Source organism: Scyliorhinus torazame, chromosome 15 (genome assembly GCF_047496885.1).
Source record: "Scyliorhinus torazame isolate Kashiwa2021f chromosome 15, sScyTor2.1, whole genome shotgun sequence".
NCBI lineage: Eukaryota > Metazoa > Chordata > Chondrichthyes > Carcharhiniformes > Scyliorhinidae > Scyliorhinus > Scyliorhinus torazame.
This window is the reverse complement of record NC_092721.1, coordinates 102,361,694-102,388,217: the sequence shown is the minus strand read 5'-3', so window position 1 is coordinate 102,388,217 and position 26,524 is coordinate 102,361,694. Positions and strand designations below refer to the sequence as shown.

The following is a 26,524-nucleotide window of genomic DNA, read 5'->3' as shown; positions in this document are numbered from 1 at the left end:
TTTCCATCAGCCTCTTTCGTTCGCCATTTTAAATCGGGGTTTGACCATTCTAATCGGGAATCAGCCATTTTACGTGGCTACAGTCTCACCCCCACAACCCAAAGATGTGCAGGGTAAGTGGATTGGCCACACTAAATTGGTCCTTGATTGGAAAAATAATAATTGGATACTCTAAATTTAGAAAAAAGAAACCCAGGCACAGACGAGGAGTATGGTCATAATGACAGCTAATAAAAAACAAAAGCTCTCATTGTGCAAACTATGGGTGTCCTCAGATAAAGGTTCCAGTACCAGGAAAGCTCTGGTGGAGTTCTGAAATATAGCCCAGAGCTGATTTGAGGATGTGTGCATCCAGATCATATAGAGGTGCAGGTGTTGAAGGTGGCAGAAGTATGGGGAGACTGGGTTGCACTAGTGAGGCGTGTAGGAGATGCAGAGTATGGCAAGCGTGAAGTGAAGTGTCCAATACGAAAAGGAGAAGATGCTAGTACTCAGAAGATAAGGATGATGAATGGTAGGACTTCAGGAAATGCAGGGCTCTGCTGGATATGATGCATGATCAAAGTTCGGAGGTTTATCTTAGCAACCTTGGCTGGCCCTCAAACTTCTACAATGCAACCAGTCCATTGGACAATTCTGCTACTATTGGCACCCATCATCAGTTTTGCTCACTGCTGCTAAGCAATTTTGGGAGGGAATAATATCCTGATGCTGGTGGGAAGAGGATCTCCCTCCTGCTGCCAATCTTCTCCACCTGGAAGTTCAATCTAGTTAGTGTTGGTAAAGCAAAGCGTTCTTGCACTATCTACTTATCCTGTTATATCTTTAGCTGCCTTCAGGTTACCTGCAACCTAAGTGCAGCTCTCCTTTCAGACATGAAGGTTGCCTTTAAATAGGGATGCTGAAAGTTTAAAACTTTGATTGAGTGAGTTACTAGCTAACATCATGACTATTTCATTACAGCGAATGCCACCGACCAGTATAACAGTCATGTCCCTCCCATGTGATTAGGTTTATGCTCCCAGCATTGCACCAATTCCCTCGTGAAAATGGACCTGCTCAAATTTCTACCTCATACAGAGACAAAATTCTGGGCAGTTTGTGTATGAATTCCTAGTAAATGTTATTGGTGGTTAAGGATCCTTGCATAGTATGAAATTATTTTTACTATGTTTTGGAACAGTGTATAAATTGTAATGATTTATTTTTGAAGTTTTAAAAATATCTTATTTCTCTTATTGGGATCAAGGGCATCATGGTAGCACAGTGGTTAGCATTGTCGCTTCACAGCACAGGGTCCCAGGTTCGATTCCCGGCTTGGGTCACTGTCTGTGCGGAGTCTGCACGTTTTCCTCGTGTCTGCGTGGGTTTCCTCCGGGAGCTCCAGTTTCCTTCCACAGTCCAAAGACGTGCAGGTTAGGTGGATTGGCCATGCTAAATTGTCCTTGGTGTCCAAAGGGGTTGGGTGGGGTTGCTGGGTTACGGGTATGGGGCGGAGTTGTGGGCTTAAGTGGGGTGCTCTTTCCAAGGGCCGGTGCAGGCTCGATGGGCTGAATGGCCTCCTTCTGCACTGTAAATTCTATGTTCTAAAATACATGACAAACTAATACTGAAAAAAATGTTCCTATGTCTGATGAATTGCATAGGTATTAACTCAATTGGCACTGAGCATTTTAGAGTATACCATCAGGATAATAGAGCACATTCTATGCCCTCTTATTGACCATTTTCTCGTGTGCTAAAGAAACAAAGGAAAATGGAGTTTATTCCTGTTAATTGAAGTTGCTTAACTTAAAGTGCTGGGTAGTTTAAAATCCTAATGCAAAAAGACTTTAAATTAACAGAAGTGTACTGAAAAGGCATTACTTCTCACTTGACACATGAAACAAATATGTATTGAGAAAACATAAAAGTATCACATTCTTTAAAACACCTTCAGAAAGAAATATCAAATGAACAAAATTTGACACACAAGTTGGTCATTATTTGTGATAATGGGAAGATTAATTTTATATCTATAACTTGTTCAACAATTAATACATATTTTCCTTTCCGAACAGAGACCTGGGACTGCAGACTCAATAAAGTCAGTCAAAGATGTGTGTGCAGTTCGACCTGCTACAACCAATTCTGTTCTGTTTCCCAGGTATGAATCCTTGCACCTATCTAAACTTGATTTCTGGGAAGAAGAGAAAGCAATGTTCCTACTTAAGTGCTTTATTGATTTTACTAAAGAATGGCCAGAAAGCAAATGATTCAAAGTAAGCAGAAAATGTAACAAAAATTATTTAAAATAATTTATAAACAAGTCTCCATGAATTTGGTGTTTAGGTAAATACATTAAAAAGTTCCCATCGGAATTATGCTTTAGCAAATCATATTTAGTTTAATACCTCATTATGAACTCAAGTACATATTCTAGACAGATGTTTCCATGCAAAACCGAAGGAGTACTGTATAATTGGAGGTGCTGCCTTTTAGATGAAATAATAAACAGAAGCCCTGTTTTCCTTTAAAGGATAGGGAAGAAAAGCCTTGTCTAATGCCCCGTCTTCAATCAATATCACCAAAAGTACATTATCTGATCATTGAATCCTTTGTTTGCTGTCTTTTGGGCTGTCATGTTCACCACACCAATCAAAGGGAATTTCAGGAGCTGACTGTTCACCTATCAAGCATTCAATTCTGTGCTTGCCAGTTGACCTTTCTTCTGGGTGGTGGTGGTGGATAAGGAAACATTCTCTTTATGGTCAAATTGACTCCAAATTGGTACACCCAACGAATGGCACAGTGGTTAGAACTGCTGCCTCACAGCTAGGGTCCCGGGTTCGATCCGGCCTTCAGTGACTGTGTGGAGTTTGCGTGTTGTCCTCGTGTCTGCATGTATTTCCTCTGTGTGCTTTGGTTTCCTTCCACAGTCCAAAGATGTGCACGTTAGGTGGATTCACCCCTTTGTGTCCAAGGTTGTGCAGATTAGTTGGGGTTTCTGATTTTTTAAAAACGGGTTAAAGGGACATGGGAAATGACGAGGGAGATGGATTAGAGACCAGGAAGAGGTATGCCATGATCTGATTGAATGGCGGAGCAGGCTCGAAGGGCTGAATTGCCTACGTCTGCTCCTCATTCCCATGTTCCTATAGGGCAGGGTGTGGGCCTATATAGGGTGCACTTTTTGAGGGTTGGTGCAGACTTGATGGGCTGAAAGGCCTCCTTCTGCACTGTAGAAATTTTATGGAGTCAATCTTGCTGGGAAGACTTGATAATCTGACACTTGTGCCATGCAGGTTATTAATATTGCAGGGTGCTATTGATGGTTTTATTTTATTCGTTCGGGGGATCTGAGTGTTGCTGGCTTGGCCAGCATTTATTGCCCATCCCTAATTGCCCTTAAACTGAGTCCATTTGGGTCAGTTCAGTGGGCATTTCTTTAAAAAGTATGTTTATTGAGATTTTACAGTTTATAAAATAATGCAACAAAATTACAAAATAATACAGCACCCAAAGCAAGGGAGGGAAAAAACAGAAAGGGCTTAACCCACACGAGCACAGAATGGAACAGGATAATGACATCACAAATGGCTTAATACCATCATTAGAGAAAAGCAGATACCCACATCGCTGAACCAGAGACTGAGGAAGAAACAAGATAAGATCATGAAAACATGCCAGCACAACAAAATAGCGCACACTCTCTCATGCTGCCCAGCACCACAATCATCATGGAACGTCAGGATAAAATTCTCAAACAATGATCAGATGCACACCAAAATACACCCCCCCTCAACTCCAGCAGCACAGACACCACCAATGACCTAACACAGCCTACTCTTTCCGGATTCCAGACCACCTGCACCCATGTAGGAATGGATTTGTCATACTCACCCTTGCAAAAACAAAAGAAAATACACGGAAACCCCAGATCTACGAGGAGCTACATTCATACTACATAATATAACAAAACCCCAAACCCAGGCCGAAGGCAGAATGACAATTATAACAAAAGGAGAAGAAGAGAGGTCCAACAATAAATTTAAAAATAAATTTAGAGTACCCAATTTTTTTTTCCCAATTAAGGGGCAATTTAGTGTGGCCAACCCACCTGACCTGTACATCGTTGGGTTGTGGGGGTGAAACCCACGAAGACACAGGGAAAATGTGCAAATTCCACACAGCCAGTGTCCTGTTGCTGTGATTGAACCCGGGTCCTGAGCACGGTGCTGACAACATGTTCAGTCTATGGTCAAGCTCGCAGGGCCTCCCAAGGTAGAAAAGAAGGAAGAGAAGAACAAAGAAAACAGACCTACCCAGGCTATCCCACCAAATAACAACACCCACCAGCGAATCGGACACCAATCAACAAAGGTGCGACCCCACCCCCCAGAGGAACCACGGTGATGCACGATCAATTGCACAAAGACGCGAGTTGAATACAACTGAGGCTTTATTGCTCCAAGATGTGTGGCCTCCCACAGCAGCTGGCAAAATGGTTGCTGCATGGAGGACACATATATTTATACTCCGCCTACTGGGCAGAGCCAGCAGGCAGGGACTACCGTCGTACCTGTAGTACAGGTCCTACCATATATCACCTAATATAGGTGCAACAGTGGTTTACTACATTCACCCCCTGTTAAAATTGAGTCGGGCGGGGGTAGTGGAGAATTATATACAACAACTGAATTTTACATGTACAATTTTTGTGAGAAAAAAAATGTCTTTTGAAGTCCAGTGGACCAGTTAGAGATACAATCTGTCCGGGGCCTTGATGTGCCGTTGGGAGCGACGCAGTGGTGATGGCGATGCCGATGCTGGTCTGGTCTTCGGTGACTCTGGGAGTGTGCCGAAATCCTCTTCATCCTCGGGCATGGGCAGGGGGAGCACCTGGGGGCTGCTGCTGGGAGCACCGGAGGAGGGGAGGGTGGTGTCGGGCTAGAATAGTGTGTGTGGGGGGAACCTGCTGCTGCCAGGTCCCTGAGGAAGACAGTATCCTGGCGGCCGTAGGCATACTGGGGGTTCGCATGGAGCAACTGCACCCTCTCCACCAACGGGTCCACCTTGTGGATTCGGACGTGCCTACGGAGAAGGACGGATTCTGGAACTGCGAGCCAGGTCGGGAGCGACACCCCGGATGTGGACTTCCTGCTGAAGGCAAAGAGACGTTCATGGGGTGTGTTGTTAGTGGCGGTGCATAGTAGTGACCGAGTGGAGTGGAGTGCATCAGGGAGGACCTCCTGCCAGCGTGAGGCCGGGAGGTTCCTGGACCGTAGGGCCAGTTGGACGGCCCTCCATACTGTCAAGTTCCCCCTCTCTACCTGTCTGTTTCCCCGGGGGTTATAGCTTGTCGTCCTGCTGGAAGCGATACCCCTGCTGAGCAGGAACTGACGCAGCTCATCACTCATGAATGAGGATCCCCTGTCACTGTGGATGTAAGCGGGGAAACCGAACAGCGCGAAGATTGTGTTGAGGGCTTTGATGACGGTGGCAGACGTCATGTCGGGGCATGGGATGGCGAAGGGGAATCTGGAGTACTTACCGACCACACTGAGAAAATACGTGTTACAGTCGGTGGAGGGGAGAGGCCCTTCGAAATCCACGCTGAGGCGCTCAAAGGGGCGGGAGGCCTTCACCAGGCATGCACGGTCCGGCTGGTAGAAGTGTGGCTTGCACTCCACACAGACCTGGCAGTCCCTGGTGATTATCCGTACTTCCTCGACGGAGTAGGGCAGATTGCGGGCCTTTATAAAATGGTACAACCGTGTGATTCCCGGGTGACAAAGGCTGTCGTGCAGGGTCCGGAGTCGGTCTACTTGTGCGCTGGCACACGTACCTCGGGATAGGGCGTCTGGGGGCTCGTTGAGCTTGACGGGGCGATACAAAATCTCGTAATTGTAGGTGGAGAGCTTGATCCTCCACCTCAAGATCTTATCATTCTTGATCTTGCTCCACTGTGTGTTATTGAACGTGAAGGCTACCGAACGTTGGTCAGTGAGGAGAGTGAATCACCTGCCGGCCAGGTAATGCCTCCAATGCCGCACAGCTTCAACGATAGCTTGGGCCTCTTTTTCGACGGACGAGTGCCGAATTTCTGAGGCATGAAGGGTGCGGGAAAAGAATGCCACGGTCTGCCTGCCTGATTGAGGGTGGCGGCTAGGGCGACGTCTGATGCGTCGCTGTCCACTTGAAAGGACAGCGTCTCGTCTACTGCGTGCATCCCGGCCTTGGCGATATCGGCTCTGATACGGGCGAAGGCCTATTGAGCCTCGGCCGTCAGGGGAAAATGGGTGGACTGTATGAGTGGGCGGGCCTTGTCCGCATAATTTGGGACCCACTGGGTGTAGTATGAAAAAAAACCCAGGCAGCGTTTGAGGGCCCTGGGGCAGTGGGGGAGGGGGAGCTCCATGAGGGGGCGCATGCGGTCGGGATCGGGCCCCAGAACTCCGTTCTGGACCACATAGCCGAGGATGGCTAAGCGGTTTGTGCTGAACACGCCCTTCTCCTTGTTGTAGGTGAGGTTTAGGAGAGTGGCGGTGTGGAGAAATTTGGCAAGGTTGGCATCGCGGTCCTGCTGGTCATGGCCGCAGATGGTGACGTTGTCTATGTACGGAACGGTGGCCCTCAAATCGTACCGGTTGTCCATTCGGTCCATCTCCCTTTGGAAGACCCAGACCCCGTTGGTGACGCCGAAGGGAACCCTGAGGAAGTGATAGAGGTGACCGTCTGCCTCGAAGGCAGTGCATGGACGGTTCGCTTTAAGGATGGGGAGCTGATGGTAGGCGGATTTGAGGTCTACCGTTGAGAAGACCCGGTACTGTGCAATCTGATTGACCAAATCAGATATGCGTGGGAGGGGGTACGCGTCGAGCTGCGTGTACCGATTGATGGTCTGGCTGTAGTCCACGACCATTCTGTGTTTCTCCCCAGTTTTAACTACTACCACTTGGGCTCTCCAGGGGCTGTTGCTGGCCTCGATGATGCCTTCCCGAAGGAGCCGCTGGACCTCGGACCTGATGAAGGTCCTGTCCTGGGTGCTGTACCGTCTGCTCCTGGTGGCGACGGGTTTGCAATCCGGGGTTAGATTTGCGAAGAGGGAAGGTGGAGCGACCTTTAGGGTTGCGAGGCTGCACATAGTAAGGGGTGGTAGGGGCCCGCCAAATTTCAGGGTTAGGCTCTGGAGGTTACACTGGAAGTCCAGGCCGAGTAGTAGGGCAGCGCAGAGATTAGGGAGAACGTAGAGGCGAAAGCCGCTGAATTCTACGCCCTGGACCGTGAGTGTGACCGTATAGTACCCCTGGATCGCCATGGACTGGGATCAGGAGGCCAAGGAGATTCCTTGATTGGCGGGGTGTACCGCGAGGGAGCAGCGCCTTACCGTATCCGGGTGGATGAGGCTTTTGGTGCTCCCGGAGTCCAGCAGGCAAGAGGAAACGTGTCCATTGAGTTTAACGCTGGTCGTTGGGTTGCCAGATTGTGCAGACGAGACTGGTCGATGGTGACTGAGGCGAGTCGTGGTTGGTCTTCGCTGGTGTCGGATATTGGGGTGCCCGGGGGGCAAGGGTCCTGGAATGCTGGTGGTGCCCATGTGCCGTGGGGGAGACAAGATGGCGGCGCCTGAAGATCTTGAGGAGGACAAAATGGCGGCGCCCATGGGCCGCACGTGGCGGGGGTTGAAAAAGATGACGGCGCCCATGGGCCGCACGTGTTGCTCAGAGGGGAAGATGGCGGCATCCACTGGCCGCGCTTGGTCTGAGGGGGAGAAGATGGCGGCGCCCACTGGCCGCGCGTGGTTTGAGGGGGAGAAGATGGCGGCGCCCACTGGCCGCACGTAGTCCGAGGAGGTGAAGATGGTGGCGGCCATTGTCCGTAAACGAGGAGAGTGGATAGCGGCGACTGCGCGGGTGTGGGATCCACGGCAAAGTGCCCCTTCTTACCGCAAGCCTTACAAAGTGCAGCCCGGGCCGGGCAGCGTTGGAGGGGGTGTTTCTGCTGGCCGCAAAAGTAACATCGGGGACCCCCAGGGTTCACTGGCTGGCGGGTGACGCAGGCGTATTGTCTGGGTAAGGCCCCCGCTGGGACGGCCGTCTGTGGGGTTCACGATGCGTAGGAGTGGTGGGCCGCGTGGCTGGGGGTGTAGGCCTGGATATTGCGCGAGGCGACCATCATAGAGAGCTTCTTTGTCTCTGTGAGATAGAGTGTGGCCCCTTCTAGAAGTCGCTGGCGTATGAGGTCCGACCCAATCCCCGTAACAAAAGTGTCTCGCATAAGGAGGTTTGAATGTTCCGTGGCCGTAACGGCCTGACAGTCACAGTCCCGGACGAGTGGGATTAGGGCCCGCCAGAAGTCTTCTATGGACTCACCAGGGAGTTGAGAGCGAGTGGCGAGTACGTGCCTGGCGAAGAGCGTGTTCGTCTTCTGGGCGTAATGTTCTTTGAGTAGCGTCATGGCTTCGCCGTAGTTTGGCGCGTCCTGGATCAGCGGAAAGATGTTGGAGCTCAACCTCGAGTACAGTATCTGTATATTCTGAGCCTCCGGAACATGGCTTGGCACCGAGTTGATGTATGCCTCGAAACAAGCTAGCCAGTGCTGAAAGTCCTTTTTGGCGTCGCTTGATTGCGGATCCAGCTGCAGGCGATCCGGCTTGATACGGAGATCCATCTTCTGAAAATATGAGCCATAAATTGATACACGATCAATTGCACAAAGACGAGAGTTGAATATAACTGGGGCTTTATTGCTCTAAGATGTGTGGCCTCCCACAGCAGCTGGTGAAATGGCTGCTGCTCAGAGGACACACATATTTATACTCCACCTACTGGGCGGAGCCAGCAGGCAGGGACTACCGTCATACATGTAGTACAGGTCCTACCATACATCACCTAATATAGGTGCAACAGTGGTTTACCACACACAGGATATCCACCAAGGCATAGAACTTGACCCATCCCCAGGCCTCTGTGTACCAGGGGGACAAGGAAATAAAACTCAGCCTCGAAGGGAGCACTTTCCCACACCCTCAGAACAGGACATTCCGAGCCCTAGGGACAACAGGATAAAAGCCACATTAATGGGCCTGGCCTAGCCTAACACAACCTATACATAAACAGGCCTCCAGCACACTCCTAAAAAAAAGCTGCACATCCGTCGAGCTTGTACCTTTTCAATCCCATCCAGAGCAATGCACCATAAGGAGGATGGTTTTGGGGGGCGGAGTGCGCTCCCCCACGAGACAAAGAGGAATCGTTAAGGCACCAATAATTAGGTGCCCTGGGAGACACAAACACAGAAACTATCCCCCAAACCACTGAGCCAGATCAGGATAAAACCAACACAATGCTCACCCGAATGAAGAGAAGAAAAGGAAAAGAGAAGGGAACCCTCAAGGAGGGGACACCCAGCCTAGCTCAAAGTGACTACCATCACAGTAAAGGTAATCACAGCAACCTCCCTCCTCATCAACCCGACCACCATAATAGCCCAGGGGAGGAACACGAAGAGAGACCCAAACAAAGGGAAGGGAAAACTCAATCTCAAGAAAGAGACAGAAGGAACCCAGAGCTTCTCAGGATACAAACTCTGCCCAGACCAAAGGACAAAGACATGGGGCGAAATTCTCCGGAAACGGCGCGATGTCCGCCGACTGGCGCCCAAAACGGCGCAAATCAGTCGGGCATCGCGCCGCCCCAAAGGTGCGGAATGCTCCGCATCTTTGGGGACCGAGCCCCAACCTTAAGGGGCTCGGTCGGCGCCGGACGAATTTCCGCCCCGCCAGCTGACGGAAAAGGCCTTTGGTGCCCCGCCAGCTGGCGCGGAAATGACATCTCCGGGCGGCGCATGGTGGGAGAGTTTAAAATATATATATATATATTTATTAAAGTTTTTTAACACAATTTTTCTCCCTTACAAACAATAACCCCCCCCCTCGTAACAAAAAAAAATGAGAAATTGCGCAGAGCAAGATATATACATGGCAAAATGATATATGTACACAGCTTTGTACACTGGCCCTCACCCGTACGTGCCAGTTTCCCCAACCCTTCATGTTATCTCTTGCTCATCCACCCTCCCAGGCAGTCCCCCCTTTCCCCCCCCCCTCCCCCCCTCCCAGGACGTCCCCTCCACCCCCCCCCAAGGTTGCTGCTGCTGCTGACCGACCTTCCTCTAACGCTCCGCGGGATAGTCTAGGAACGGTTGCCACCGCCTGTAGAACCCCTGCGCAGACCCTCTCAAGGTGAACTTAATCCTCTCCAACTTTATGAACCCAGCCATATCATTTATCCAGGCCTCCAGGCTGGGGGGCTTCGTCACCTTCCACATTAGCAAGATCCTTCGCCGGGCTACTAGGGACGCAAAGGCCAGAATGCTGGCCTCTTTCGCCTCCTGCACTCCCGGTTCGTCCACTACTCCAAATATTGCTAGCCCCCAGCTTGGCTTGACCCGGACTTTCACCACCTGAGATATTGCTCCCGCCACTCCTCTCCAGAACCCCTCCAGTGCCAGGCATGACCAAAACATATGGACATGGTTCGCCCGGCTCCCTGAGCACCTTCCACATCTGTCCTCTACCGCAAAGAACCTACTCAACCTCGCCCCCGTCAAGTGCGCTCTGTGGACCACCTTAAATTGTATCAGGCTGAGCCTGGCACACGAGGAGGAGGAAATAACCCTACCTAGGGCATCAGCCCACAGACCTTCCTCGATCTCCTCCCCCAGCTCCTCCTCCCATTTACCCTTCAACTCTTCTACCAGCGCTTCCCCCTCTTCTTTCAACTCCTGGTGTATTTCTGACTCCTTGCCCTCCCCGACCCATACACCCGAGATCACCCTATCTTGAACTTCTTGTGCCGGGAGCAACGGGAATTCCCTCACCTGTCGCTTCACAATGCGTGGGAGCATTAGCGGCCGCTGACGGCATTCCCGCGCATGTGCAGTGGAGGGAGTCTCTTCTGCCTCCGCCATGGTGGAGACCGTGGCGGATGCGTAAGGGAAAGTGTGCCCCCACGGCACAGGCCTGCCCGCGGATCGGTGGGCCCCGATCGCGGCCAGGCCACCGTGGGGGCACCCCCCGGGGCCAGATCGCCCCACGCCCCCCCCCAGGACCCCGGAGCCCGCCTGCGGCGCCTTGTCCCGCCGGTAAGGTAGGTGGTTTAATTTACGCCGGCGGGACAGGCATTTTAGCGGCGGGACTTCGGCCCACTTGGGCCGGCGAATCGCGCGGGGGAGCCCGCCAACCGGCGCGGCGCGATTCCCGCCCCCGCCGAATATCCGGTGCCGGAGATTCCGGCAACCAGCGGGGGTGGGATTCACGCCAGCCCCCGGCGATTCTCCAACCCGGCGGGGGGGGGGGGGGGGGGGGGGGGGGGGTCGGAGAATCTCGCCCATGGATTCTTAATTCAAAGAATATACAAATCCAAAAGAAAAATCCCAAAATGATTAGCTCTAACTGGGGGCAGACTATCCTCAATCTCAGTGAGGTCTGAACTAACCCTACCAACCATATCCACCCACTCTTCACCCCACGCCAGCTCCACTCGTCTTCTTCATAAACGAGACAGGGGGTGACAAAAATCACTCCCTTCCCAAGGGTCATAACACACAATAACCGAAAGGAGTAAAACTGCACAAATCCCACTTCCCAAAAATGATCTTACTAACACAGGATAACAGGATAAGGATAATCAATGGCACATACCATCACAGTAACATTTCACACTGACCTACAGGGAAAAAGATAACCATGAAAAAGTCAACAGCATAATCAACAGGGAGTAACGATCAGGATTCTCAAGGAACTGCAGGGTAGTTTGCAGGATAAAGATGCCTTCCATGTCGCACAAGAAGGCAAAGGATAAGGCCGAATCAACGAGTACATCCAGGGTATCTCCAGGATTCCATTGATCGAAGCACACAACATTATCACTTCTGCCATGTCGCCTCTTCAGCACCCAGGTGGCCCACAGCCTAGGCCTCGGCCAGGGGGAATGACTCAACCCGTTCGGCCACCTCCAACCTGTCACAAAGAGCATGAAAAAAAAAAATTTAGAACACCCAATTTTCTTTTCCAATCAAGGGGTAATTTAGCATGACCAATCCACTTACTCTGCACATCTTTTTGTTTTGTGGGGTGAGATCCACGCAGACATGGGGAGGATGTACAAACTCCGCACAGACAGTGACCCAGGACCGGGATCGAACAAACCCAGGTCCTTGGCGACGTGAGGCAACAGTGCGAACCACTCTGCCACCGTGCTGCCCTGATAAGCACGAGAATAGGATAACATAGAACCATGATCGGTGGGCTCTCTCGACCCCAGGCCTCGCAGGCGGATATGTTGTGCTTCATCGAATCTGATGCATCTCATTTCCAAATCAAGATTATCAAAGCATGGCAGCCAGTTCTTGAAGTCAATCGGGAAACCATCTCCCATCTCTCACCAGAGAAGGGGCTCAGGGGGACATCCTGTCCGACCCCCATCTACCGAACCCATCAGGATAACCGACACACTATGCAGTAGGGTTTTGACAACACGAAGACTGCCCCTCACCAAGGACAGTGCTCTTTCGAATGCAAGAACCCTCTCATGTGCCTCCACCGATCTTCTAAAGCTACCCCGCAATCCCTCGAGGTGAGCTCTAATGACCTGCACTGCAGAGCCAAAAATGTCAGTCAAGAAAATTACTTCTAAGGTGGCCACCATCCAATGCACACATTACCGTCAAGGCGAGTGCCTGCTCAGCAGCAACTGTGCCACTACCAGCTGGGCCCTACCCATTCTGACCGCCATGAACAAACCTGGTTTTAGCATTTAATCTCACCCCTTTCTCACAAAAAGATCAATCAGGTATCTCCAGGATCATAGCACAAGCCATGCAGCCCAAGAAAAAAGTATGAAGTGTGCATCAGGATGAAGCAATGGATTAAAAGATCATCTGCTGTGGTGGAATTCGAACCTGGGTTCCCAGAGCCTCGGTCTCTGGATTATTAGACTAGTGACAATACCACCGTGTCCCCATCTTGTTGTCTGGTTTATCAACAGTTTTCTTATCACCAACAGCTGAGATTGTTTTCTCTTAGCTTCAGACAATCCTGTAAATCAGTGCCCTTAACATTTTGAGCTGGGTAAACAATGAGAAACTGTACAGTTCTAACGGATAGAGGTAATTTTGGCTTTAGTTGATAGTGTAAAACAGCGATATTGATTTAGCCACTCATCTTTCCCAATTTTCATTCCTATCGACAGACAACATTACTAGTACAACACAATCACCCAAAGTCAAAATTGCCTCCATAAGCTCCCAACAGTCATGTATTTGCGAGAATTCCTTAAGCCTTTAACCCTGATTTTAATATCTTCCTTTGATATCTTGTTGATCCAGATGAAACCATCTAATCTTCAAATAGTGTTGAGAGTTTACTTAAGGTCCTAAGAAGGTAGTTGAACAGGATGGCATGGTGGGGTTTTCTAAGTGTGTTTGATAAGCATTGCGAATTTTGGCTCCAATTTGCCATTTGCTTTTGGACCCCAAAGGCACATACTTTTCTGACAACTGAAATCTGCCATATGGGACATTGTCATAGGTCTTGCAGAAAATCCATGTAGCCTACATCAAACATGCTACCTCCATTACACTTCCTTGTTGTCATCTCAAAAAATTCAATCTAGTTAGTCAAGCATGACCTTCCCTTAACCTATCCATGCTGACTGTCATTGATTAATTTGTGCTTTTCTAAATGACAATTTATTTGCTCACTACCAAGGTTAGACTGACTAGTCTGTAATTATTTGGTTTATCCTTTCCTCTTTTTTTTAACAATGTATAATGTCAGCAGTCCTCTGGTCTTCTCGCACCATGCCAGTACATAAGAACATAAGAACTAGGAACAGGAGTAGGCCATCTGGCCCCTCGAGCCTGCTCCGCCATTTAATGAGATCATGGCTGATCTTTGTGAACTCAGCTCCACTCTCCAGCCCGTACACCATATCCCCGAATCCCTTTATTCTTTAGAAAGGTATCTATCTTTTTCTTAAAAACGTTTAAAGAAGGAGCCTCAACTGCTTCACTGGGCAAGGAATTCCAGAGATTCACAACCCTTTGGGTGAAGAAGTTCCTCCTAAACTCGGTCTTAAATCTACTTCCCCTTATTTTGAGGCTATGCCCCCTAGTTCTGCTTTCCCCGACCAGTGGAAACAACCTGCCCGCATCTATCCTATCTATTCCCTTCATAATTTTATATGTTTCAATAAGATCCCCCCGCATCCTTCTAAACTCCAATGAGTACAGTCCCAGTCTACTCAACCTCTCGTCATAATCTAATCCCCTCAACTCTGGGATCAACCTAGCCAAAGAACATTGGAAAATGATGGTCAGAACTTTTGCTATTTCCTCTCTTGCTTGTCTTAGCAACCTGGGATACATTTCATCCAGGCCTGACAATTTATTTACTTTCAAAGATGCTAAAATCCTTATCAGTTCCTCCTTTTTTTTTATCCCATTCTCTGTTGTTTCTGGAAACACTGTAGCCAAGAACATTAAGCTGCCATCCCTACTCTTCTTTAAGCTGTGTTTCAATAATAGCTGTGAGAATATTCCAAGTATTTATCTGTGCCCTCAGCTCACCTGTCTCAACACTGGACTCCTTGCATTCAAGTGTCTATCATTAATCGCTGATGAACTCATTTGGTATTGATTTTCTTGTCCTTGTTTTCTCTGCCTTCCTTACTGACATACTAATTTTCTACCTATCATTTCTAGCTTTGCCGCTCTCCCTTCTGAAATTACTCTCGCTCTTACAGATCCAATTTCCCCCAGAAATTATTCTAATGCCCCAAATGACTAAAATCCTCCATCCTGTACCATCTTTCCAGCCACATATTCATCTGCATTATTCTCCTATTTCTGTACTCATTAGCATATGGCACCTGGAGTTACCTAGAGATTACTACCTATAAGATCCTACTCTTTACTTTCTTTCAAAGCTCCCTAAAATATGCTTACACAGCCTTATCCTTCTTTCTACCTGCAATATTGGTAGAAATATGGACCACAACCTCCCTGTTCATCCTCCCTCCTCAGAATGCTCTGTAGCTACTTATTGATATCCTTGATGCCAGCGCCAGGGAGACAACATACCATTCTGGTATCATGCCTGTTAAAACAGAAGCTGCTACCTGTTCCCCTAACTACTGAATTCCCTATGACTATTCCTTTTCTGATCTTCCTCTTACTGCACAGCTAACCCACCACACATGCTGTGGACTTGGCATCATTTTCATCAGTATTCAGAAGGCAAAATGTACAAGGGACTTCTGCGCTACCTGCATGGTCTTTCTTATCTGTTTAGTGGTCACCTATTCCATCTCTGCTTGCACATTCTTAAACTGTGGGATGACTAGCTCCTGAAATGTGCTTTCACTATCAATGTCAGCCTCGCAAATGTACTGAAGTGGCTCCAGCTACCACTCAAGCTCTGAAACTAGGAGGTCGAGTTCCTCCAGCTGATGATGCTTCCAGCCCAAGTGGTTGTCTAGGACTTGAGAAATGCCGTGGAGTTCCAACATGGCGCCGAACGTGCATTCAGTGGGACTGAAGTGTCCTGTCATGCCTTTATTTATTTGACTACTGTGTACAATTACCAGAAATAAAGTGAAGACTTGTCCTTTACCTGGATAAAAAATATAGATAATAATCAATGAAGAAGTGTTTCATTTTGGTAGGAAAAAATGGAGAGACCAAAATAAAGGGCTGCAGGAGCAGAGGGTGTAAACGTGCATAAATCATTGACGGCGGAAGGATAGATTGAGAGTGCAGTTAATAAAGCATACGATACCCTAAGCTTTATTAATAGGAGCACAGAGCAGAATTTTACGCAGCCCAGATGGGTGGGCACATGAGCCGGAAGTGGGAGAAATCGCACAAGATGTCGGGATGAGAATTCCACCGTCATCGCCTACTCATGCAGGAGCAGATCGGTTGCACGCCTGCCAATTATTACGGAGCCACTTGAGAGGATTAATTCTCCAATTGAATGGAATATTACGTTACCCGTGTGATTTGTACATTTGCACACAGGCAACATGAGCAGACAGCCAACCCGCTTTTGCTTTTTCTCATCCAAGGGCAGATAAAAAGGGGCTGGAGCAAAGACAGGCTGAGTGTTTAGGAGTTCAGTGATGGTTTGGTTTGGAGCATTTTGAGCGTCTTGTCTGCATTCTTTGGTGGGTTCAGCATCTAGTCTGGAGCTTTCAGGACATTGCTGTCCTCCGCCGTTGGAGATTTGCTTCCTTATGGCACCCTCTATGCACAGGTCAGCACAATTTGCATCTCTACAGATAGGTACTCAGCAAAAGGTACCTCCTCTGAGGAGGAGGTCAGGTGGTCGCAGGCATCACCTCAGAGCAGAGGCGCAGACAAAGGGTATTCAGAGCCAGCAGGGAGGGCAAGAAGGATGTCCCCACAGAATCTCCACTGGGCAGCACGGTAGCATAGTGATTAGCACAATTGCTTCACAGCGCCAGGGTCCCAGGTTCGATTCCCGGCTTGGGTCACTGTCTGTGCGGAGTCTGCATGGTCTCCCCGTGTGCGCGTGGGTTTTCTCCGGGTGCTCCGGTTTCCTCCCACAGTCCAAAGATGTGCAGGTTAGGTGGATTGGCCTTGCTAAATTGCCCTTAGTGTCCAGAATTGCCCTTAGTGTTGGGTGGGGTTGCTGGGTTACAAGGATAGGGTGGAGGTGTGGGTTTGGATGGGGTTCTCTTTCCAAGAGCCGGTGCTGACTCGATGGGCCGAATAGCCTCCTTCTGCACTGTAAATTCTATGATTCTATGATTGCTGTCTGTATACCACAGGCAGCAATCCGACTATCTTGACATGATCGAGGCCCAGCACCGCAGGAAGCTACGACTTTTAAGGGAAGCCGGTACAAATATTGGCCAGATGATTGGGCTGGAGGTAGCCTCCAATTGTGTGAATGGACACCCAATACCCATGGTTCACAAAGTCACTGGGGCACTTTATCTTTATGTCTCTGTCTCCTTTCGGGACTTTGTGGATGATTTTTGCAGTTTCCCAGTCAGCTGCACAAGCTGGTGACTGACGCTTTGTTGAGGCGGGTGAGAACATTTCAGGATTGATAAAGTCAGCCAGGCTTCGTGGGCCAGAAGCTTTGCTGAAATTCCAAGGTTTCCCCGTATCCAGGGTGCCACTGATTGCACCCATGTGGTCATCAAATTGCCAGCTGACCGGCGGGCATCTTTGTCAACAGGAGGGAGGTTCACTCTTGTGAATGCCGAGAGTTTGTGACCACAGAAGCCAGATTGTACAGGTCTGTGCAAAGTACCCTCGAAGCTCCCACGATGCCTGCATGCAACATCACTCACAGTGCCAAGGCTATTCATGGCTTCATCCCGCCGTGATGGATGGTTGATTGGTGACAAGGGGCATCCTTTGAAAAGGTGGCTAATGACTCCTCTCAGGCACCCGAGGACAGAGGCAAAGGAGAGATACAATTGGTGCCATGTATCCACAAGGTGATTGATGAAGAGGACAATTGACTTGCTGAAGATGAGGTTCAGATGCCTGGACCGCTCGGAAGTGCCCAACAATATTAGCCAGAGTGATGTCACTCATCATCATTGTATGCTGTTCTCTTAGAATACCTACCATGCAGAAGGAGGCCATTCAACCCATAGTGTCTGCATTGACCCTCCGAAAACGTACCCTACTAGGCCCAGTCCCGTGCCCCATACCTGTAAACCCCCAAGTTGATCATGGCCAATCCTCTTAACCTGAACATCTATGGACTGTGGGAGGAAACCAGGGCATCCAGAGGAAACCCACACAGACACAGGGATAACATGGAAACTCCACAGTCACTCAAGGTCGGAATCGAATCTGGGTCCCTAGCGCAGCAGTGCCAACCATTGTGCCACCGTGTCGCTTTCTCTAGAGGGTAACCCCTGAACAAGGTGCACCTGCCTCAGAAGAGGAAATTGATGATGCAGAGCCCAGGCAGGCAGATGCTGAGTTCGAAGAGGCTGAAAGGAGGAAACGTCAGGGAGGGAGGGAGGGACACTCGGGAGGACTTGATTCAGCATTCTTTCAGCTAGGCAGGCATGCCCTGCCTCCTGTCTGAATACATGGGCACCATCTCCATCCCAACATCTCGCACATTAACCATATAATGAGCCTTGTGTGGCATCACAGAGATGAAGGAGCTGCTGCCCTCCTTTGGGGTGCCATGAGAGGAGGCCCCAGAAACTACAGACAGCTTGTCCACCATTGTGAGATAAGCCTTGACCTCCCTGCTCTTCAATGAAGGATGGACATTCACCTGAGAGACCGAGTATTTCATCCTTGTCCCACAGTGACCTCCTGAGGTCAATGCCTGTATGAGGGCTTCTAGGTCCAACTGCAACCCCATGAACCCCTCACTCTGTTCCTGGAGGTCCCTCTCCATGAGCATCACCATTCTCTCATTGGATGAGGCTGTACACTGAGAGCCAAGATTCAGTGCAGTGCTCATCCTCCGCCATGACAGAGACTATGGCATGCAGACCGTCAGGCATCTCTGCCAGATCTCCTTGCACATTCTGCTGGTCATCCAGAAATTTCTGCCTGATTGATGAGGCTTATCCTCTGCTTTGGACTCAACATGGTCCTGGTCTCCAGCAATCTTCCGACTGCCAGTGCCCTGAGCACTCCCTTTCTCTTTAAAAAAAATAAATATTTATTAAAGTTTTTTAACACAATTTTTCTCCCTTACAAACAATAACCCCCCGCCTCGTAACAAAAAAAAAACGAGAAATCGCGCAGAGCAAGATATATACATGGCAAAATGATACATTTACACAGCTTTGTACAATGGCCCTCACCGGTACGTGCCAGTTTCCCCAACCCTTCATGTTATCTCTTGCTCATCCACCCTCCCAGGCAGTCCCCCCCTTACCCCCCCCCCCCCCCCCCCCCACCGCAAGGTTGCTGCTGCTGCTGACCGACCTTCCTCTAACTCTCCGCGAGATAGTCTAGGAACGCTTGCACTGCCTGTAGAACCCCTCCAGTGTCGGGCATGACCAAAACATATGGACATGGTTCGCCGGGCTCCCTGAGCACCTTCCACATCTGTCCTCTACCCCAAAGAACCTACTCAACCTCGCCCCCGTCAAGTGCGTTCTGTGGACCACCTTAAATTGTATCAGGCTGAGCCTGGCACACGAGGAAGAGGAATTAACCCTACCTAGGGCATCAGCCCACAGGCCTTCCTCAATCTCCTCCCCCAGCTCCTCCTCCCATTTACCCTTCACCTCTTCTACCAGCGCTTCCCCCTCTTCTTTCAACTCCTGGTGTATTTCCGACACCTTGCCCTCCCCGACCCATACACCCGAGATCACCCTATCTTGAACTTCTTGTGCCGGGAGCAACGGGAATTCCCTCACCTGTTGCCTCACAAAAGCCCTCACCTGCATATATCTAAAGGCATTTCCCGGGGGTAACTCAAACTTCTCCTCCAGTGCCCCTAGGCTCGCAAACGTCCCGTCGATGAACAGGTCCCCCATTCTTTCAATCCCCGCCCGATGCCAGCTCTGGAACCCCCCGTCCATCTTCCCCGGGACAAACCGGTGGTTACCCCTGATCAGGGACCACACCGATGCTCCCATTGCACCCCGGTGCCGTCTCCACTGGCCTCAGATCCTTAGCGTTGCCGCTACCACCGGGCTTGTGGTATACTTTGTCGGCGAGAGCGGCAGCGGTGCCGTCACCAACGCTCCCAGGCTCGTTCCTTTACAGGACGCCATCTCCATCCTCTTCCATGCCGCCCCCTCTCCCTCCATAACCCACTTGCGGATCATCGCCACATTTGCTGCCCAGTAGTAGCTCCCCAGGTTTGGCAGCGCCAACCCTCCTCGGTCCCTACTGCGTTCCAGGAACCCTCTCCTTACTCTCGGGGTCTTATTCGCCCACACAAACCCCATAATACTCCTGCCTACTCTCTTAAAAAAGGCCTTAGTGATCACAATGGGAAGGCACTGAAACACAAACAGAAACCTCGGATGGACTGCCATTTTGACCGACTGCACTCTACCCGCCAGCGAGAGCGGTAACATGTCCCATCTTTTGAAATCCTCCTCCATTTGCTCCACCAACCTTGTCAGATTCAGTTTATGTAGGGTCCCCCAACTCCTGGCTATCTGGATCCCCAGATACCGAAAGCTCCCCTCCGCCCTCCTCAGCGGTAGGTCCCCTATCCCTCTTTCTTGGTCCCCCGCCTGTAATACAAAGAGCTCACTCTTCCCTACATTGAGCTTATAGCCCGAAAACTCCCCAAACTCCCTTAGAGTCTGCATGACCTCCACCATCCCCTCCATTGGATCCGCCACGTACAGCAACAGGTCATCCGCATATAGCGACACCCGATGCTCTTCTCCCCCTCGGACCACCCTCCTCCATTTATTAGACTCCCTCAATGACATGGCCAATGGTTCGATCGCCAATGCGAACAGTCCCTCGGTACAGTCGAAAGTACTCCGACCTCCGCCCGTTCGTCACTACACTCGCCATCGGGGCTCTGTAAAGGAGCTTAACCCAATTGATAGACCCTACCCCGAACCCAAACCTACGCAGCACCTCCCAGAGGTACTCCCACTCTACTCGGTCAAAGGCCTTCTCCGCGTCCATAGCTGCCACTATCTCCGCCTCTCCCTCCTCCGATGGCATCATTATCACGTTTAAGAGCCGCCGCACATTGGTGTTTAATTGCCTCCCCTTTACAAATCCCGTCTGGTCCTCGTGGATTACCCCCAGGACACAGTCCTCGATCCTCGTGGCCAGCACTTTTGCCAGCAACTTTGCATCCACATTGAGGAGCGAGATCGGCCTGTACGATCCACATTGCAGTGGGTCCTTGTCCCGCTTTAGGATCAAAGAAATTGTCGCTTCCGACATTGTCGGGGGCAGGATCCCCTCCTCTCTTGCCCCATTAAAGGTCCTTACCAGTAGCGGGGCCAACAGGTCTGCGTACTTCCTGTAGAACTCCACCGGGAATCCGTCCGGTCCCGAAACCAGCCACCTCTTGCTCCTCCACCCTCAGGAATCTCAGCTGATCTAGGAATCGTCTCATCCCCTCTTCCCCCGCTGGGGGCTGGGATCTGTACAGCTCTTCATAAAAGGCCTTGAATACCTCGTTTATTTTCGTCGCACTCTGAACCGTGGCTCCCCTTCCATCTTTGACTCCCCCTATTTCCCTCGCTGCCATCCTCTTACGGAGCTGGTGTGCCAGCATCCGACTAGCCTTTTCCCCATACTCGTAGGTCGCCCCCTGTGCTTTCCTCCACTGTGCCTCCGCCTTCCCTGTGGTCAACAGGTCAAACTCCGTCTGGAGTCGTCGTCTTTCCCCAAGTAATCTTTCCTCCGGGGCCTCTGCGTATCTCTTGTCACTCTCAAAATCTCCCCCACTAACCTCTCCCTTTCCATACCCTCTGTCTTCTCCCTATGAGCCCTAATGGAAATTAGCTCTCCCCTGATCACCGCCTTCAACACTTCCCATACCACCCCCACCCGCACCTCCCCGTTGTCGTTGGCCTCCAAGTACCTTTCGATACACCCCCTCACCTTCCCACACACCACCTCGTCCGCCAGCAGTCCCACATCCAGCCGCCACAACGGGCGTTGGTCCCTTTCCTCTCCCAGCTCCAGTTCCACCCAGTGCGGGGCATGGTCCGAAACGGCTATAGCCGAATACTCCGTCCCCTCCACGCTCGGAATGAGCGCCCTACCCAGAACAAAGAAATCTATCCGGGAGTAGGCTTTGTGTCCATGGGAGAAGAAAGAAAATTCCCTGGCCTGCGGCCTTGCAAACCGCCATGGGTCCACTCCCGCCATCTGATCCATAAACCCCCTAAGTACCTTGGCCGCCGCCGGCCTCTTTCCAGTCCTTGGTTTGGAGCGGTCCAGTGCTGGATCCAACACTGTATTGAAGTCCCGTCCCATTATCAGGCCTCCTATCTCCAGGTCCGGAATGCGCCCCAACATGCGCTCAATGAATCCTGCATCATCCCAGTTCGGGACGTATACGTTTACCAACACCACCCACGTCCCTTGCAGCCTACCGCTCACCATTACATATCGCCCTCCATTGTCCGCTACAATAGTCTTGGCCTCAAATGACACCCGCTTTCCCACCAATATTGCCACCCCTCTATTCTTCGCGTCCAGTCCCGAGTGGAATACCTGTCCTACCCATCCCTTTCTTAGCCTGACCTGGTCCGCCACCTCTGCATTGTCCCACTTACTGCTCCGCTCCTTCTTGGCCCATCTCAGGACCCACTCTCTGTCCGTGAACTGGTGGAACCTCACCACCATCGCCCTTGGCGGCTCATTTGCCTGGGGCTTCTTCGCCAGCACCCGATGTGCCTTCGTGCCCAACATCGCCTCGAGCATCGTGCTCGCGTATGCCCCGGCATCAGCCCCCTCCACTCCTTCAGGGGGACCCAGGGTTTGCAGATTCTTTCTCCTCGACCTGTTCTCCAGGTCTTCGAGTCTTCCCGCCCACCTCTTGTGTAGCGCCTCGTTCTGCTCCACTCTCGCCGCCAGGCCCACAAGCTCGTCCTCGTTCTGACTGACTCTTTTCTGTACCTCCTGGATCTTAGCTTCGTGGGCCTTCTGGGTGATCCCGAGTCCTTCAATTGCCGAAAGCATAGGCGCCAACATCTCCTTGCGCATCTCCTCACGCTGCTCCTCGAAGCAGTGCTTGATGAACTCCTGCAGCTCCCCTTTTTCCCTGGCCGCCGCCATTTTGTTTTCTTTCCCTCGCTTCTCCCGTTGTTCCAGTGCCGCTCCTTTGGCCGTTACACTTCTGGTCCGTTTCATAGATGTTGGAGGGGGACCTCTCTCTTCCCTTCCCCACGGGCTGCGTCAAAAAAAAAAAGTTCCGTTGGGGCTCCTCTAACGAGCCCGAAAGTCCGTGGTAGCGGGAGCTGCCGAATTGTGCGGCTTAGCTCCGCATAGCCGCAACCGGAAGTCGAGAGGGAATCCTTTTGGCAGTGTTCGCTTCACCAGTCTACCCCAAAAAGTCTATGGAAACTCTTGAAAAAGGTCTGAGAGTCCGTTCCGGACGGGAGCTGCCGAATGCGCGACCTACTCCTCCATGGCCGCCACCGGAAGCCTCGTCTCTGCTTCTTCAATGGCCTTGGTAGATCTTTTCACAGTTGTTCCCTCTGCTGCTAGAATTCACCTTTGATAGAGTCAAGTCAGATTGCAGCTTTAAGCTTGCCCTTCCCCCGCCTGCATGCTGGAAGAGGCCTTTGTCTATTCCTGCAGCTCAAGCCAAATCTCTTACTGTTTCTGCCGGGTCTGGTAGCCAAAAGACATAACATTCCTGGGGGACACTGTCAGGGGAATGCTGCAGTCTTCTTCCCACACCGGGAAATGTCAAACAAATGCCGTGGGGGCCCTGTAAAAGAGCCCAAAAGTCCGTTCCAAGCAGGAGCTACCGAATATGTGACCTAGCTCTGCATAGCCGCACCCGGAAGTCGAGCACTCCCTTTCTCCACCATCTGCTCAAGTGAGTGTGATCTGCTCTCACCACTGTGCACTACCAACTGAGTCTTGACGTTATTGCATTCCAACGTACTAGTATCTGCGCTGGTGTTTGAGAGGGTGTGCCGCGGGTCCATCTTCCATGGTTGACTGCTCAGGTGTCAATGGAGGCTCGCTAGACTCCTGGCTAGCTCTGATGAATCTGAGGGAGGAAAACAATCGGACAGAACTATTAGTCATATCACAGAGTCAGTTTCCATGACATGTGGCCCTGTGCGATTGGTATCAATGGTAATACATGGTTCAGTATTTGGTACATCACTGAAGTCCTTATGAGGGATGAGAAGCCCATACATTCTTTTCCTTCTCAGCTTGTCACACTTCAGTCCACTGGGCTCTTACCTTCCTCAGAGACGCCAGCCACTTCACGACCTGATCATCTCCCTCTCGGCCCGCACTTGAACTCCAGGGCACCCACCTCATGGCTTGTAAAGATTGCCAGGTTGGGCACCCCATCACAGTGGCAGATCTCTTTGTCGCTGTGGCTGTGTTTCTCCTTCGGGTAAGCGCAGAGCTCCATTGAGTACTCGATCCACCACCTCCGACACCATATCATGCTGTACCCCACCCCAGATCACCCCTATGAGGCTTGTGAACATTCCCAACCCTTTGCACGCCTGACCCATTGATGGACGCAGGTCTTCAGATCTCTTCAGCCTTGAGACGCACAGCCAAAGATATGTTCTGATGCTCCCTGATTCCCACACACTTGATTGCAACTACATACAGGCACCCTTCCTCAGTCTGCCATACTGGACAATGTCCACTCAGAACTCATCCTTGCCGAGTGCAGAAGGTCATTGAACCTGTTCTGGCACTGGTTACACACTTGCGCCGGACCAGGTCATGCCTGTTGACCTCAGCTGTTGCCTCTGCCCAAGCCTTCTTTGTGAGTTGGGTGGCCTCCTCCTTCCATCCCTCAGCATGAGGATGTCGCTCCTAGCTGTCACCACCTCCACAGGGACATGCAGACACTCATTGGAGAAATGGGGGGGCATGCTGCTCATTTGAACTACCCTCCCACCTGATGTCCTTCCAGTAATCCTCTAGCTTTGGACAGGACCAGAACATATGAATGTGATTAGCTCTGTACACCGCTGACACTATCCCCTTCTGAAGCTTGAATTGGCAAGGCTAAAAGGAAGCAACCCTGGTTTGGCTCCCTTCCCCCTGGGGTTCACCAGAAAATACTCACTCTTTCCCGTATCCCGTATACGAGCCAAATATTTACCAATATGACTAACCTGCCCAGTAACAATCACATACCTACCACCCATGCTGCCTCGACCTTATCCGCTAAGAAGCTAGTCCACTTGTTCATTAAAATTGCCACCCCCCGGGCCCTGCTGTCAAAACCCTAGTGAAATAGCTGGCTCACCCACCCCCTCTGGAGTCTGGTCTGGTCCCTCACCCGTAAGTGGGTCTCCTCCAAAAGCATCACATCTTCTTCAGCTGAGAGAAAACTCTCAACCTCTTCACTGGACCCCCCCCCCCCCCCCCCCCCCCCTCCCGCGCCCCTGCACGTTCCATTTGACCAACCTGATCAGAGGTCTTTCATTCTCCCTCACCATGGAGTCAGCCATTTACATCACAAAGGATTATCCCGTACCCACACCAAATACTTCGGCCCAAAGCCCACCCAAGATGGCTGCCAGCCCCACCCAAAAGATAAAACAAAGAAAAAGCCCTCGTCACCCTCAGAAAAATAACCCTCCCCCAATCCCCTCCCCCCTTCCCCCCTCCCCCCCCATGAACCTGTTGCTCACCTCCCAGAGAACAATGCTCCCTCTTAACCAACCCATCCCCCACCAAACAAACAAGACTCAGCGCAGACCTGACGAGATGAATGGCCTTCTTCTGTGAAAGAACAAAGAACAATACAGCACAGGATCAGGGCCTTCAGCCCGCCATGCCTGTACCGGTTGTCATAATATGCACTCTTGTTCATAATGAGATACAGACAGGCAGTGAGGGACACACACAGGAACCAATCACCACACAGAAAAGTACAGCACAGGAACAGGCCCTTCAGCCCTCCAAGCCCGTGCCGACCATGCTGCCCGACTAAACTACAATCTTCTACACTTCCTGGGTCCGTATCCCTCTATTCCCAGTATACATAACCAGTATAAAACACAGGAGGCAGGAAGGCTCGGCCTCTTCGTACTGGTGATAGCTGTAGCAGCAGTCAGGGTGAAATGTACAGTCAGCCCCTACTACACATGACACAGGGCAAGTCTGGGCAAGCCAGACCAAGGTTAGCAAGCTGAGATTGAGTGTCGACTCACAGCGAACTATGTACATTACTCGGCAAGTTCAATAAAACAGTGTTGAACCATCTACAGCGTTGGAAGCCTGTTTTCAAGTGATACTGCATCGAATTGCAGTCCGTGTTAATCCAACATATATAACACATCATGGTGCCAGGAAACTATCAACTCTAACGGACCTACCTCGAGTAAATCTGAAACGACCGGAAAAGCAAGTAGCAAACAGCCAGCGGTATGGAGAAGATCCAGGCCCCTCCGCAGCTCCGGACCTCGGGCAACCTCGGCGACAACTGGGAGGTCTGCAGACAGAAGTTCCTCCTACACCTCACAGCATCCGACCTTGATGAAGCATCAGATGCCAGGAAAATCACACTGCTCCTGGCGACGGCGGGGGATCACGCCATCCTAACCTTTAACTCGCTCACGTTTGCCCAAGGAGAAGATAAAGCAAAGTTCCAGACTATTCTGCAAAAATTTGACAGCCACTGTGAAGTCGAGGTGAATGAGAGCTTTGAACAGTACAGCTTCCAACAGAGGCTTCAGGTTAAGGATGAACATTTTCACTCCTTTTTGACCCATCTCCGCATCTTAGATTGCAGCTTTAAGCTTGCCCTTCCCCCGCCTGCATGCTGGAAGCGGCCTTTGTCTATTCCTGCAGCTCAAGCCAAATC

The 26,524-nt window shown here is 50.8% G+C and overlaps 1 protein-coding gene across 4 annotated transcripts in view; it reads left to right on the top strand.

Moving 5' to 3' along the window:
* Positions 1 to 26,524, top strand: part of LOC140391721 (coiled-coil domain-containing protein 81-like) — a 252,969-nt gene that overhangs the window by 76,575 nt on the left and 149,870 nt on the right. For all 4 annotated transcript variants that reach the window (XM_072476491.1, XM_072476493.1, XM_072476490.1 and 1 more), the window contains one exon: positions 2,061 to 2,146. In XM_072476491.1, coding sequence (XP_072332592.1) covers positions 2,061 to 2,146 — 86 coding nt within the window. The remainder of the gene's footprint in view (positions 1 to 2,060; positions 2,147 to 26,524) is intronic.